At 50.4% G+C, this 16,087-nt stretch overlaps 1 protein-coding gene across 1 annotated transcript in view; it reads right to left on the bottom strand.

Moving 5' to 3' along the window:
• Positions 1–1,317: 1,317 nt before the first annotated feature.
• The window catches only part of LOC119389133 (uncharacterized), a 30,552-nt gene continuing 15,782 nt past the window's right edge, over positions 1,318–16,087 (bottom strand). Inside the window, exon 2 of the mRNA XM_037656372.2 lies at positions 1,318–2,906. Within this exon, the coding sequence (XP_037512300.1) occupies positions 1,402–2,904 (1,503 nt within the window). The 5' untranslated portion in view covers positions 2,905–2,906 and the 3' untranslated portion in view covers positions 1,318–1,401. The remainder of the gene's footprint in view (positions 2,907–16,087) is intronic.

The raw sequence follows: 16,087 nt of genomic DNA, 5'->3' as shown, positions 1-16,087 counted from the left end.
GGGCATGCTACCGACCTCGCGTTGTGGAACGCGAAGAGGAACACTACGCCCGTCGTGTCTTCCCTCTAGCCTGGCCGTTAATTCTCACAGGGCGAGCGGGGAACGCGGTTGAAAGGCGTGCAAGAGGAGGGCAGCGTAGGAGAGGAGAGAGAGGGGGAGGGGACGCGCATGCGCTGGCGCTCATCATGGCGTTACGCAGGAGAGGATTTCGGCATGTCGAGCACGCATTTCAGAGGAGTCAACCGAAGCAAGCGCTGGACAACGCGCGCAGCGCTCTACCCGCTTTATATTCACACTTGAAGGACAGGAGACTAGAGGGGGGGAGTAGCGCATGCGCCGCGAGAGCAGAAGCGAGAACGCAGGAGAAGCGCAAGCAGGTGCTGGGAGTGAAGTGGAGAGAGTAACGCGCAGCTGTTGGAGAGAGAGAAGGAGGAGAGTTGCGCATGCGTAGTGAGTGCGGACGCCAAGGCCGACGCCGCGGAACATACCCCAGAGCAAGGAATGCTTCGCATCTAAAAAATTGAAGGGCACTTTGTAATTTCCAAAGTGTGTTCGGCGAAAGCCTGTGCCCATTACTCTGAGGGTGTCGCCCAAACCGCTTGCCTGGCCTTGGTTACATGTTAGCCCGCCGCATGCACATTCGCTCATTCTCCTTCTGGCGTTTGGTATCGGGGGAATCCACATTCTTGAAGCGCTTCTCCGAACTGCCTGCCGTGGAATCATCACCGGGCTGCTTGGGAGCCATCCGACTAGCTCGACTGCTTCAGCTAGACGTCTGACGAAGGAGCGTTGCTGCGCGCGCCGCAGTGCCATCACGTGATTCCTGAGAGTGTGTAGGGGGGAGAGGCCACAGCTGTGGTGGTGCAACTCTTGCTATGCGCCGCTGTGCCATCACGTGATTCCTGAGAGAGTGAGGGGAGGCCACAGCTGGCACCGTTCCAGGGCACGGAAGGACGCCGCGAGTATGAGACCCTAGCTTTAGTTTCACGTACGTAGAGGCTTTGCGTGCGTAGAGCTTCTACGTGTATGCGCAGAACATAGCGGCTGCGCGCTGGTCTCACGGACGTACGTGATATTCGATCCTTTGCGTGCGTTTCTTGCGCACGTAGACAGCTTCGAGCTGAGTTTTAGCGAGATCACTTGTCTTGTTCGTCATCTCGCGACAGGTAGAGCTACGTGGTCCCTCTTGGCGCGCGTCGCGTACGTTTAGCTAAAAGCGTTTCAGATGGCGTGCACGTAACGTACGTGGACTTTTCACCTTTGCGTACGTGAAGTCCCTGCGTACGTGAAACTAAAACTGTCTATTAAAGGCTATCGCCATAAAATTGGGCGGCTGTACGTGAGAAATACACAGCCGAGCCGCTTGTGATCGCAGAAAGCGGACTTTCATTAATGATAATATCAGGGCTTTATCGTGAATCCGTTGTCCAGCCCATACAACGATACGTCCTTACACTGCGAGCCATTAGACCACCACTCTTGAACGTCTGGGTGGCAGTGCCGGTAGTAGGCCGGTGTTTTCCAAAGTGCACGGCACAGAGGACACAATTCGTCCTCGGATGGCGACCAGGAACAGTTCTGCTTCCAGGCAAAGTAGTTTTCATACAAGCCACGGTCGTGCAAGAGGTCTCGCAGGCGTGCAGCAAGTTCTTCCACGTCCTGCAGGTCTGACGTGCTGACGACCGAATGGGCTGGAACGTTGAGGGTAGTGTTCGGTGGCGCCAGCACGACGGGCACCACGTCGTATTGGAACGCGTTGTATATGAGTTCGTAGGGGCTCTGGAAGCAGTCGGGCTTCAGTGACACTAGTACAAAGTGGTAGTTGTTGGCGATATGCGGGATGCACTTATGTGGCGACGAGCACTGGTCTTCTCCGCAGTTTTGAAACAGTTGCATGACCACCTTGCCTCCCAAGCTATTCCGAGTGAGATCCTTCTTCTCCCGCCTAGCGCGTATGCCATCTGACAAGCGACGCAGCTCGCAGCTACCGGCAACCCAGGCAACGTCTTTCTTCATTTCACGAGACATGGTATAGGTAGGCTTCTTTGTACTACTGTCGGAGACGCACCGCCATGTATTGTAAGCTAAAGCAATATCTGCGTCATCCCTGTGCGCCATTGTCCAGTTGAATAAGTGGGCGGCAAAGGGGAGTCGTTCATTTTCATTGACGGTGTCACCATGGGAAGGCAAGCGAGTCCTGGCCCAAAAAACCCAGAACTGAGCCGCCGTGCGTAATTGAGGCAATCCGAGAGCTTCCAATTGCTCGGCAAGAAAAACAACGGCGTCACTGGTCAGCAGGTGGTGCGCGTCTTCGGTTACATCGCACTTAACGGAGTGTTCGTCATCAGTAGCACATACAGCGCTATCGCGTGTCCACCAGTGGCCCAATTCGGTGTTGTCCCACACCAGAATCCGCGGATGCCCGCTGTCGTGTTTCCGATCACGCCACGGCACCACAAACGCAGCGTTCGGCTGTTCTGTCGGCAGCGTAGCGTCCCAATGTACTTGGGCTAAATGCCTGTATAATATCGCTGCAGGATAACACAAGAAGACGGCGATTATCACAATGGACAGACACGTGTATTTAGTCCAATGGTTGACGATGTGACACGCGAAATGACGAGTAAGTTTGGGTAAGCCGACGAGCGCTGTCCACCTGTCCGTTGATTCTGGTGAGCCCTGCGGCTGTGCTTCCCCTCGTGGTGTTTCGTAGTCTACAAGTGGTATGTCTTCCATGTGTATGAGCTCGTGCGAATCCTCCAAACTATTCGCGCTTCCCCGCAATGCTGCAGCCACATCGTGTGCATTGGTCGAAGAAATTGCCTGGCTGTCTGGTCCATCGTTAGCTTCAGGGGCGTCTTCGTGAGAGGACGTCGAGTCGGTGTGCGAATATGCTTCCGCCATGCCTGCAAACGTTGCAAGGAAACTCAGTCAGTAGATGAAGTGAACAGCGAGATTTCAGTATATGTAATCTCTGCACTTGTTATAAGAAGAACAGAGACGGAAAGAAGATTGCGACGTGCTTTCAACAGACAAATGAAAGTGGAATAACGTCAAGCTATAAGACTGAACTCTGGCCAACGCGCTATAGCACTTCGCACGTCTTCTGCTAGCGTCATTACAGCACATCACTAGGAAATGACAGAAAATGCGGTCTCACGCGCATTTGTCACGCGATGATAAGTGGCACTTGAGCTACGTATTATAATACGTCCGATAAATTTAGGAGCTCTCAGAGAGCGTTCGTAAGGCGCCTTAGCAAGATATACTATTCAAAGAGAGACCGCTGCTTCTAAAGGCCTCACGCGCCGCCATATTTTTTGCAGCCACTGTTTCAGTCTGAAATATTCAGATCTTCGATCTGGAATCAATTAAATATATCTAGAAAGTCGCAACTTTGTCTATAGGAGTTCGGGCGCTGGTTGACATTGGTGTGCGCAAAAACCATATTAAACCGTCGCTAAAGTAATGAAGTGACGTTGCTCAGATTCAATACTGCAATGCCAAGCGGCCTTTATTCGTCGCATACAACCAAGACCTTCCCATCAGGAGCAACGCCACGAGTACAGTCCAGTTGCTATGAACACCGCTTTCGAAAAATCAGGTGGATACTGGGCGAGAAAACAGTACATTAATGCTATAACGGACATTGCTTTTAACATACGGCAAACCACATACCCTTAACCACGAAAAAAATTACATTCTTATCCTCTTTACACAGCACGAAAGTATGAATTGCGCTCATTAAAACGCACTGCACGCACAACCAGCCTAGGCTGTGGGATTTCGTGGATCGCGAAACTATTTGTAAGCTTCGACGTGGCGATAAGACGTATAGGTACAATAAAAAAGCGCTAAAAGCGTGTATTTTGTCCCACAACAATAATCGTTTCTTTCCTTGCATAATTGGCGCATGCCGGGTACTTCTAAGTCAAATCAGACTTGGTCACCCCTTCATAGACGGTTTTTTTTTCGTTTTTTTTTTCGCGTCATTACTTATTTTTGTCCAAGTATTCGCAATTTTTTTTCTTTACTTTGCAGCTTATTTCCTCTTTCTTTCCTCCTATGTTCGTTTCCTCCATCTCTTCCCTCCTCCCGAAAGAGTAGGCAGGCGTTGTGCCCCTCTAGGTGGCAGTCGTCAGCCTGCGATCTCCCTCTTTCCTCTGTGTTCTTAGGTATTTGTGTATGCAAGTCAAATAATAATAATGATGCTGATGACGAATGGCATGCGCGTTATTGGCAATCTCGCAGACTTTTCAAGAAAAGAAACGTAAGCCAGATGGTGAGCATAGTTGAGGGACAAAATGACACCCTTTTTACGCGCTATTTTTTTTAAAGCGTAAGTGCTGCAATCGCCGCCAGCCCTTTCTTGGTAAAGTACGCTGGGCGGTGTGCCACTGTAACTGTTAAAATGTGCGACTAAATTATGCTGCTGTGGGCCGACAGGGACGTCAATGAAATACTCGTGCTTCAATACCCGATGCATTCAGTCGAGCTTCACAAAAATTAAAAAAGGACACCGACAGTGAAACAGAATACGAAAAAGGACGTTTCGGCTACCCTGACGGGAGCCTTGTTCACAATCAATTGTAAACATCGATTGTGAACAAGTCTCCCGTCAAGGGAGCCGAAACGTCCTTTTAATTGCGAAGCATTTCTTAGCGAACCACAGGCATTTCAACCGTTTCTGTTCATCTATCTAATAATCTAACCGCCTATACTTCCGGACGCTCTCGTGCTCACCTCATTAACTCGGTATGTACAAAAATTGGTAGAAGAGGAGATGAGGGTGTGACGAACGCTACTTACAGATTTTGACATGAAAAAAATTCGGCAGATCCCACGCACCGTGGGAGTCAATGTTATGCGAAGCATGCGGCGGGTAGGTGACTGTGGCGTAACTTTTTCTTACTGAGCGACGCGTTACAAAATGACGCTAAAGATTTGTATAAATTTTATACGCACATATATATATGTTGAAGAGCCGCATATGTGTTATATAACCAGTTGTTTACGGTTGGGCAACGCTGCCAATGGCAACGTGGGTATTACCAACACCAGAAGCGGTAAGCTGATATGTAGAGCTTATACGTGTTCCGAGAACGCACGCACGTTTCACGAACCCCTGTGCATGTGTGCAAGACGTCCTTGACAGTTCTTGAAAGGGCATAATCACCGAGATCAGTGAGCACCAGCAGCTGGTCATGACTTGTTATAGGATCCAGTCGTGATCATGGTGACGAGGGGTCCGTGTGTAGTGAAGTATGTGGTATAGTAGAGCTGTTGGAATTCGTGGACGCCTCGGTTATTTCGTCGAAAATTGTCTGTCGACAGAGCCGGCGACATGTCGGAACCTGAAGCCACCCTTCGCGTTGGTGAGGTATAGGCCGTCGAGGCTGCTGGGCCTGGATAGTGCTACGTAGACCAACATCAGTGGATGGTGTATGTCGTATTCGTAGACTACCTGGGCGTACGTGGACTACGTAGCCTAGTCTACAAAGCGGCTGTCAATCAATCTGGCATCATCCTCGGTCAGCATGAGGCCATCGCCCAGCCTCGTAAGAAATGTAGAGGACACTGCGTCGTTATGGTGGACAAAATGCACTTTACGGTGCGGTGATGTGGATATCATATGAAACTTTCGTTAATGTATTCCTCCGGGGTCGAGCAATGCTTCAATATATCTTGCTAAATCATAAGAATACAAACGTAACGTTTATTAGACTGCTATAAAAGTGGAGCCAACACTGAAACTACAGACGTTAATCTCATATGACGCCTGTATCGTAGGAGTACACATCGTAGGAGCATCATGTAGTGTTTATTCCTTTCTTGTAAAGTTAGATAGCCAGCCCCACAACTACAATTGACGTTGCAGCGATATTAAGCCTGCGTAGGCGGTTTTTCCAAACCAGTTCATAGACATGGCGTGGCTCAGTGGTCGAATGCCTGATTACCACGCGGAATACTTGGGTTCGATTCCTGCTAAGATCCTAATTTTCATTTTTTTCCATTCGTTGAGTCAACGCTGCCGATGTCGGTTTTCCTTAACGCTCTAGCATTTAAGTGACCAATGTCTGTTCTCGCCGTTCCTGGGTAGATATAAACTGTCAATCACCTGTGGCGCATACCCGTACACCGCGGCCCGTGGTAAACGGGTATGTGCCACACGTGTCTAGTGGAAAGGGTTTGACGACGTACGCGACAGGATTTTAACGTTATCGATGTCACGGCCCGGCAATCGTATTCGTCAAATCCTCTTACCCTCCCATGCAAATTTTGGTCTACACCAAGTTAAGGAGGCGATCACGAGAGCACCCAGACGTAGGCGGCTAGATAGATAGATAGATAGATAGATAGATAGATAGATAGATAGATAGATAGATAGATAGATAGATAGATAGATAGATAGATAGATAGATAGATAGATAGATAGATAGATAGATAGATAGATAGATAGATAGATAGATAGATAGATAGATAGATAGATAGATAGATAGATAGAAACGCTCAAAGTGCCAGAGGTTCGCTAAGAAATGCTTCGCATTTAATAAAGTGACTTGCCCGCCGCGTACGTCATGAAACCCTTTCCACCAGCCATGTGTAGCACATACCCACCTACTGTGGCCCGTGTTATGCGGGTATGCGCCACAGGTGATTCACAGTCTATATCAAACAAGGAACAGCAAGAATAGGCTGGAAATTTTAACGCGATAGCTTAAGAGCCCGTGTTTCAAAAAATGCGGTGCCGGCGTCGGCGGCCTTGTCGATCAGCAAATAACTACGATGGAAGCAAAGAATAAAAATCACGGCTCAAGCGGAAATCGAACCCAGGCATTCTGCATGGCAGTCAAGCATTGTACCACGGAGCCACCCCATTGTTTCAACGTGCTTCGGGAAAAAGATTGTATGCATGATTCATGTCGGGGCAGCGCCAACTGCGTTTGCCGTTTTCGAAATTCGCTTTTATAACAATGTAATAAAATATTACATATGTGTACCTATGATTCCGCGTGCCATAGTGACGCGTTACTCGAATTGGCTGACCACCATCATTCCTGAAATGCACATCATGCCACCATGGCGTGCTCTTCGTGGCGATAAAACTGACGTCTCTGCCTTACGAGAGTGCCGTCCTTACGTTCGACCATGAGCTGCCCTTTGCCCGCAAGTGTAGTCGGCGTGCCTGGTAAGCTCATGATCGTTTCCCAGAATGTGTGGGATCTGCCGAATTTCTGCGTATTCTTTTTTATGGTCGGTGTCCCTCTTAATTTTTAGGATGTTACCACCCGGCCAGACCGGCTTCCCTCAAGACCTCGACTCCATTCAGCCCAACTGTGCCGATGACCGCGCGCATTACGTGGTGGCCATGAACTCTGCAGTGTTAACGTATTGGTGCCCATGGTGGGGCCAGGATTTATGCACATGCCCCAATGTTCGCAGTGCACTCCCAGACACTTAATTTACACTATCACAATACCAATTTTCCTGCCTTACGAAGCACACTAACTTTTTCGGTTGGGAGACAGACTTTTCAGACACACACCACACACACACACACACACACACACACATATATATATATATATATATATATATATATATATATATATATATATATTGTTAAGCTGTTTATTGGACGGCACTCGGCGACAATGCACTATGGCGACAAAAGCACGGCAAAAGCACGGGCTCCGAGCGCGAGCGGCGTTTAGAAGAGGACGACCCACTAGGAGCCGCTGGACTCAGCAGTGGTGGTGCCACCGCGAAGGCTCTTCTGCCGCTCTTGTTCGTGCGTTGTAAAGGCCTTTGCAAGCTCGCGACACTCTTCAGCAAGCCTGGCTGTGTCAGAAATAGGCGCACAATCAGATGGATCCGGCTTGTAGGGTAGTATCGTGTCAATGGTGTGCAACGGGTGCCTTCCGTACAGGAGGAAGCAGGGTGAAAAACCCCAGTAGTGCTCTGAGGGGCGGTAATATAGGCGTAGGTGACGAAGGGCAGAATGGCATCCCAATTTGTGTGATCGGCGGCGATGTACATTGAGAGCATGTCGCCGAGCGTGCGGTTGAAGCGTTCGGTTAGGCCATTCGTCTGCGGGTGGTAAGCAGTAGTTTTGCGATGAACAGCATGGCACTCTTTGAGAATGGCTTCGACGACTTCCGAAAAGAAGACACGGCCTCGATCGCTGAGAAGCTCCTGGGGTGGACCGTGACGCAGCATGAATCGGTGTAGCAGGAAGGAGGCAACATCACGCGCTGTGGCCGCTGGGAGGGCAGCGGTTTCGGCGTATCGCGTTAGATAGTCAACGGCGACGATGGCCCAACGGTTACCAGCCGACGTCAGAGGAAGTGGTCAATACAAATCGATGCCCACGCGCCCAAACGGACGGTTAGGGCAAGGTAATGGTTGTAGACCGACTGGTGACACGTGCGTTGAAGGTTTTCGGCGTTGAATTCGAGGCAGGAGCGGACGAACTTCTGCACGTAGCGGTACATCCCTCGCCAGAAGTATCGTTGTCGAATGCGGTGGTAAGTTTTGGATACCCCAGAGTGCGCGCATTGCGGATCAGAGTGGAAGGACTCGCATATTTCAGCACGCAGACTTCGGGGTATCACAAGTAGCCACTGGCGGCCGTCGGCGTTGTAATTGCGTCGGTGCAGTAGGTCGTCACGAATGGCGAAATGGTGGGCTTGACGACGCAACGCGCGAGTGGTTGGTGTTGTCGACGGATCAGTGAGCAAGTCTATTAGCTAAGCGATCTATTTATCCTTGCACTGCTCGGTAGCGATGGTGTGAACATCGATAGAAGAAACAGCAGTGTGAGACACTGAGCAGGAGGCATTGTCGTCAGGCAAGGGGGAGCGCGAGAGGGCGTCGGCGTCAGCATGCTGACGTCCGTTGCGGTACAGCACGCGGATGTCGTAGTCTTGCAGGCGAAGTGCCCAACGGGCGAGACGGCCCGAGGGATCCTTCAATGACGACAGCCAGCATAGTGCGTGGTGATCGGTGACGACATCAAATGGGCGACCATACAAATAAGGTCGGAATTTTGTAAGGGCCCAGATGATCGCCAGGCAGTCTTTTTCCGTGACAGTGTAATTCGTCTCGGCTCTAGTAAGCGTACGACTTGCGTAGGCGACGACATATTCGGGGAACCCTGCTTTGCGTTGCGCAAGAACAGCACCGAGGCCTACACCGCTGGCGTCCGTGTGTACCTCCGTTGGGGCCGTAGGGTCGTAGTGGCGTAGTATGGGAGGAGACGTCAACAAACGACGGAGCTTTGCGAACGCGTCGTCGCATTCGGACGACCACGAATGTAGGGGCCCGTTACTTCCAAGGAGCTTCGTCAGCGGCGATATGATGGTGGCAAAGTTGCGTATGAAACGTCGAAAATAGGAGCACAGTCCTACGAAACTGCGCAGTTCTTTGACGGACGTAGGTTTGGGAAATTCGGCCACGGCCCGAAGCTTGGCCGGATCGGGAAGGATTCCGTCCTTGGACACGACGTAGCCTAGGATTGTCAGCTGCCGTGCTGCAAATCGGCACTTCTTCAGGTTCAGTTGGAGGCCGGCGTTGGTCAAACGCGTCAAAACATGCCGCAGACGTTGAAGATGCGTGGAGAAGTCCGGAGCGAAAACGACGACGTCGTCCAGGTAACACAAGCACGTGTGCCATTTCAAGTTGCGCAGAACGGTGTCCATCATGCGCTCGAAGGTCGCGGGTGCACAGACCAAACGGCATGACTTTGAACTCGTACAAGCCGTCGGGCGTGACAAAGGCTGTCTTGGATCGAGCGTCATCAGCCATGGGTACTTGCCAGTGCCCCGAGCGCAAATCAAGAGATGACAAGTATTCTGCTCCTTGGAGGCTGTCAATCGCATCGTCGATTCGCGGCAGTGGATGAACATCCTTCCGAGTGATCTTGTTGAGCCTTCGGTAGTCCACACAGAAGCGCACAGAACCGTCCTTCTTGGCAACGAGAACAACAGGAGACGCCCGCGGGCTGTCCGAGGGTCGAATAACGTCGCGCCGAAGCATATCGTCCACTTGCTCAATAATTACCCGACGTTCTGTGGGAGACACGCGATATGGACGTTGCCGCAGTGGTGGTTGGGCGCCAGTGTCGATGCGATGCGTAACAGCGGACGTGCGGCCGAGAGAAGTTTGCCCGACATCGAAAGAAGAACGAAATTCTTCCAACAGGCACAGAAGCTGGGAACGCTGGACCGACGTAAGGTTGTCAGCAATGGAGGGACCAAATACATCCGCGGGTGAGGAATCAGACGTGGAAACGGCACTGATGGTACGGGAACTGGTGCAGTACGAGTCATCGGGTGCGTCCAGAACTTGTGCGTCTTCGAGGGGCTCCACTCTGCCGAGACATTCCCCTCGCACCAACGTAACAATGTGCGGGGATGGGTTGGTAACAAAAATAGCGGTGCTACCCTGAGTGACTTGCACGGTCGCGAAAGGTACCAGCAACCCTTTCCTAGTGCAAACGCGGTCAGATGGCGAAAGGAGTGCAATTGTGTCGCAGAGACCGGCGCAGTAAACTGGCACAGCCGTCGACGAGTTTGGAGGAACTTTGGTATCGTCTTTGACGAGGGTCTTGGTGAATGCCGATGGACTGTCTGCCGGCGTCAAATGTGAGAACGGTGAGAGTTCGAGGACGGCTGGTGCGCAGTGAATTATGGCGTCGTGGCGGGAGAGAAAATCCCATCCCAGGATGACGTCGTGGGAGCATGCAGCAATTATGATGCACTCGGCGTCGTACAGAACGTCCTGAATGACGACGCGAGAAGTGCATACTGATGTAGGCCTAATACTCTGGGAGCTGGCGGTACGGAGGGACAACCCAGAAAGTGGCGTCGTCACTTTTCGAAGTAAGCGGCTAAGTTTTGCGTCCATAACGGATACGGCGGCTCCAGTGTCGACAAGGGCAGATGCGTGAACACCGTCCACAAACACGTCTATGACATTCGATGGACTTCGCTGAGGGCTTTTACAGTTCGATAGCGTCGCAGCCCTCGCCTCGTGGACTGCGACGACTAGTTTTCCTGCTCTCGTGCGACAGAACGTGGCCGCATTGGTGGCAGTGAGCGACGGCGTGGAGACGGAGAGCGGCGAGTGGATGGAGCTGGGCGTGACGTCGGCGACATAGGCGGGTCGTAGAATGCACGGCTGGACTGGCTGGTGGTGGTTGACGCGACTCGAGGCGGCTGCACGCGATGGCAGTAACGGGCCACGTGACCGGCATAACCGCATGCAAAGCAGATGGGCTGATTGTCGGGTGTGCGCCATCGGTTCGCCGGGGCAGGTCTTGCCCACGTCGCAGGATGCGATTGACGGGGCGGCTGCTGAAATGACTGCAAGGTGGGTTGCAGTCGGGGCCTAGGGATGACGGCAGGATACGCAGCCGGCACGCCCACTTCGAAGGACGGAGGTCTAGCGGCTGCTTCGGCGTAACTCAACGGTGCAGCCGCAGGGATTGCCTGGTGCGTCCTGGCGACAACTTGAGCGTAACTCTGTGGCGCAGGAGCCGGAGGTTGCGGGTGGTAGTCAGGCATCACCTCCGCGATTTCCTGCTCAATCGCTCGGCGGATGGGAGGAAGAAGGGTCGTCGACGACTGTTGAACGTGCGGCGGGTTGGCGAAGGCCAGGAGAGAGAACTGGCGTGCGATTTCCTCGCGCACGAATGCCTTCATTTCTGCCAGCAGCGTGGCCTGGTCAGGTGTGGCCGCCAAGCCAGCAAGCTCTTCGTCGCGTGATGGAGAGCGACGGGTCATCGAACGTTGCCGGCGGAGCTCCTCGTAGCTCTGGCACAGTGTTATGACCTCGGCCACGGTGGAAGGGCTTTTAGCGAGCAACATGGTGAAGGCATCGTCGTCAATGCCCTTCATAATGTTCCGGATCTTGTCAGACTCGGACATGGTGCCGTTGGCTTTCTTACACAAGTCCAGGACGTCTTCGATATAACTGATGAAAGATTCACCGGCCTGCAGAGCTCGTTCGCGTAAGCGCTGTTCTGCTTGCAGCTTACGAACTGCAGGGCGGCCAAAAACGTTGATGACGGCGGTCTTGTAATCCAAGTAGCAAAATCGGACGCGTGGTTGTTGTACCACAAGCTTGCTACTCCCGCGAGGTAGAAGACCACGTTGCTGAACTTGCCTGCTTCGTCCCATTTGTTGGGTACGCTCACGCGCTCGTAAATTGCGAGCCAGTCCTCCACGTCGGTGCCATCGGCGCCAGTGAAGATAGGTGGATCGCGGATGCGTGGGGCACCGGGACATGTGGTCGGTGTGGGAGGCGGCGTTTGCTGAGCGGCGTCTCGAGGCATGGTAGATGGCAGAGTACGGGAACGAAGCTCCAGGGTCATTGAATGGGAGCACAGCACCTCCACCAATTTGTTAAGCTGTTTATTGGACGGCACTCAGCGACAATGCACTATGGCGACAGTCAATGCGAAAGCACGGGCTCCGAGCGCGAGCGGCGTTTAGAACAGGACGACCCACTAGGAGCCGCTGGAGAGCGCAACCGTTAAACAGTACCAGTTGCTTCGCCACAAATATATATATATATATATATATATATATATATATATATATATATATATATATAATGGCCAAGGCTCATCGCAATCACACACACCACACACACACACTCAAAACAAGGAAAAGAAAAAAAAAAGAACAGCAGTTGAGCAGTTGACGGCGCATGATACCACTGAAGGCTCTGCCGGTTGACATATGCCCCTGTTTGTACAAATACAAAGTAGATACTACAGACCTAGAATTACAATGCAGAAACAAAAGGGAAAAAATACGCATACGAACAACAAGATTATTTATAGGACACCAATGTGCGCGGCACGTTAAGCACGCAGGAACCTTGAAGTACCGGGACTTTCATTAAGCCAATAACTTATGGTCTTAAATTTGTGGATGAGATATGATTATCCAACTTCTCTGCCAAAATGAAACTTCAAACCTGATTCTAAAGTTGTAGCTTTTATTTTGCTTAAGGAACGACCTCGAAGTGCCATGTCTTTCGATAATGGTATATTAGGAAGAGAAGTAGCAGGCGCCTTGTGATCGTAGAAACGCAGACGGAACCTAGTTTCGGTTCGGCCTACGTATTATATATATGTGGCTAGCGTTGCGCCATCAGTGGAGCGGTCAGAGCTTGAACGCTCATATTCCTGACGAACAGATCGGTTCTATCCGCATGGGGAATGATAGTGTAGAGGGAACACCGATCTAAAGCGACTTCATGAACGCTTTAGTCTGCAATGTCGCGTAAGAAATAGCCGGAATCTTTAATGTACGAGGAGAAAGCTCCCGCAATATGGCTAATGAGGGTATCAACAAAACAACTTTTTTTTTTAAGTTACGGAACCAATATAGCAGCCACCATTGGTTTCCCGGGACTGCCTATACCTAGTGAATTTTCGGGAACAGATAGAACCTTTCCGCCACAGGACTGCGTCAGCGGGAGCCAAAAAGTAATGCCTTTACCTGGTAATATTGTACCTACCACGAGTTGTTCAATTTCTTCTTTGGCAGCAATATTTATTCAGTTGTTAGGTCATTTTCCAAGCGTCTGTAGAAAGTTTCATCACGTAACGGTATGTATAACTCAGGTAAGTAGTATTTTTTATTCATAACTACAATAGCGCCATCTTTGTCGGCTTGCTTGATGACTGTCTCTGCATTGATGGCCAACATCTTTATTGCCCCAAACTCTTTACCGGAAATATTTCCGTTATAATGGTAGGACGCGGGGATATCGCTTGCGGTCCGACCTGCTCATGGCTGTCTTCGTCCCATATATACTTTATATATATATATATATATATATATATAGTGGGAAATGAATCACGCGGACCCCTATAGAATCAGGAATGAAGGAAGAAACTACGACTTTCGTTGGTTTGGCACTGTATATTTTCACTAAAGTTTCGTCTGGTGGACCAGACTTTGTCAAAGTCTTTGTCAAAGTTTTGGTTTCTTGGCCCATACACAGTCTTGGAGCAGACATCTCCCGTAAATTATCGCGTCGAATCTGTTATTGCTACAACTGACCGGCGCCGTCGCGGTACCGAGACTGTGCATGTCTCTCGTATGAAGCCTTTTCCAAGGCGTTCCCCACACCTTTAAGTGCGGGGAACGCCTTGTCGGCATTTATCAGGCACTTCATCATCTGCGCATTATCATCATCACATGGTGTGTTCTGCATCATCTTCGATTGTGGGGACACACCTTGAGATCGTTGTGTGCCTCGTCTTCAAGGCACATTAAAGACGTGTGAACTGCAACGTCACAATATATATATATATATATATATATATATATATATATATATATATATATATATATATATATATATATATATATATATATATATATATATATATATATATTGTCACGTGGTCGTGACGTCGACGAAGGCAGCAGACAGCGTATTTGGGATGAAACTTTTTATTTGGCCGAACTTGTGGCCGGGAAACTTAAAAGCAATACACTGATAGCGGCGAGCAGAGCGTCGACCGTCGATCAACTGACAAGCAGTCAAGCGCGTCGGCTTTTATACAGGCGCTATCGAACTTTCCAGCGATATTGCTGTTGGCGGCGTTATCTCTCGACAAAGCTGGTACATTCTCGTGCGGCGCGCAATCTTAAGGGATTGTTCCAAAACAATCGCGAAGCTTCCTACACATCACGGCGAGGCCTTCGCAGCGCGTTGCCCACAGTCTTTGTGAGTGAAGCTTCAATTCATGAAATATAAGACTCGCGGCTATATATATATATATATATATATATATATATGGTAATGAAGAGCGGCACGGCAGCTGCGGGGCACGGGCTGGAGAGCGAAGAGGAAGAGGCAGACAATAGAACAGCTGGCCCAGGAACGGGTGCTGTGTCCGTCTCTGTTCATTACAATATATATATATATATATATATATATATATATATATATATATATATATATATATATATATATATATATATATATATATATATATATATATATATATATATATATATATTATAAAGGCGATTTATTGAGTGTGTAGCTGGTCGCTGGTCGCGCAATGCACCGAGAGCAGTTCGCTAGCTCGAGCCTCTGCTGCACACTCGATGATGCTGCCTCTGCGCCAGAGTACTTCCTCTTCGTTACAATTGCCCCGGTGAAAAAAAAGGAGCCATCCTGGCGACTAGTCGTCTGCAGGGACCGTAGAACCATGATACGGCTTGAGTCTCTGAACGTGTACAACCTCGCGGTTACGACGTCGCAGGTCAGACGGCGGCGTGAGAGGCTCAATAAGGTAGTTCACTGGAGAAGTCTGTTCTAAAACGCGGTATGGCCCATCGTACTTAGGAAGAAGTTTGGAAGAGAGCCCTGGTGTGCGATGCGGCACTGAAAGCCACACAAGGGCACCCGGAAGAAAAACGGGAGTCGAGTTCTGGGCATCGTGGATTGCTTTTTGGCGGTTCTGGTCATCGGAGGTAAAGCGGCGGGCCAGCTGGCGACACTCTTCTGCGTGTCTGGCGGCGTCCAAGATCGGCGGGCATTCGGACGTGTCCGGTCGATAGGGCAGAATGGTGTCAATGGTGTGGGAAGGGTGACGACCGTAGAGGAGGTAAAAAGGGGAGAAACCAGTCGTAGCTTGCGTCGCGGTATTGTAGGCGTAGGTTATGAATGGAAGAACTAGGTCCCAATTAGAGTGATCAGGTGTGACGTACATAGCGAGCATGTCACCAAGAGTTCTATTAAAGCGCTCAGTAATGCCATTTGTTTGGGGATGATAAGCGGTGCATGTGCGATGTACAATAGCACACTCAGCGAGCAGTTTTTCAACGACCTCGGATAAGAAGGCACGGCCACGGTCGCTGAGGAGTTCTCGAGGACCTCCATGACGCAGCACAAAACGGCGCAGTATGAAAGTGGCGACATCCTGTGCTGTAGCACTTTGAAGAGCAGCAGTCTCGGCATAGCGTGTCAAGTGGTCGACTGCAGCTATTATCCACCTGTTGCCGGTAGGAGTCAATTGAAGCGGCCCATAAAAATCTATACCGACCCGATC

This window comes from Rhipicephalus sanguineus, chromosome 4, assembly GCF_013339695.2.
Source record: "Rhipicephalus sanguineus isolate Rsan-2018 chromosome 4, BIME_Rsan_1.4, whole genome shotgun sequence".
Lineage (NCBI taxonomy): Eukaryota > Metazoa > Arthropoda > Arachnida > Ixodida > Ixodidae > Rhipicephalus > Rhipicephalus sanguineus.
Note: the sequence above shows the minus strand (reverse complement) of the source record. Positions and strands in the feature narration are given on the sequence as shown.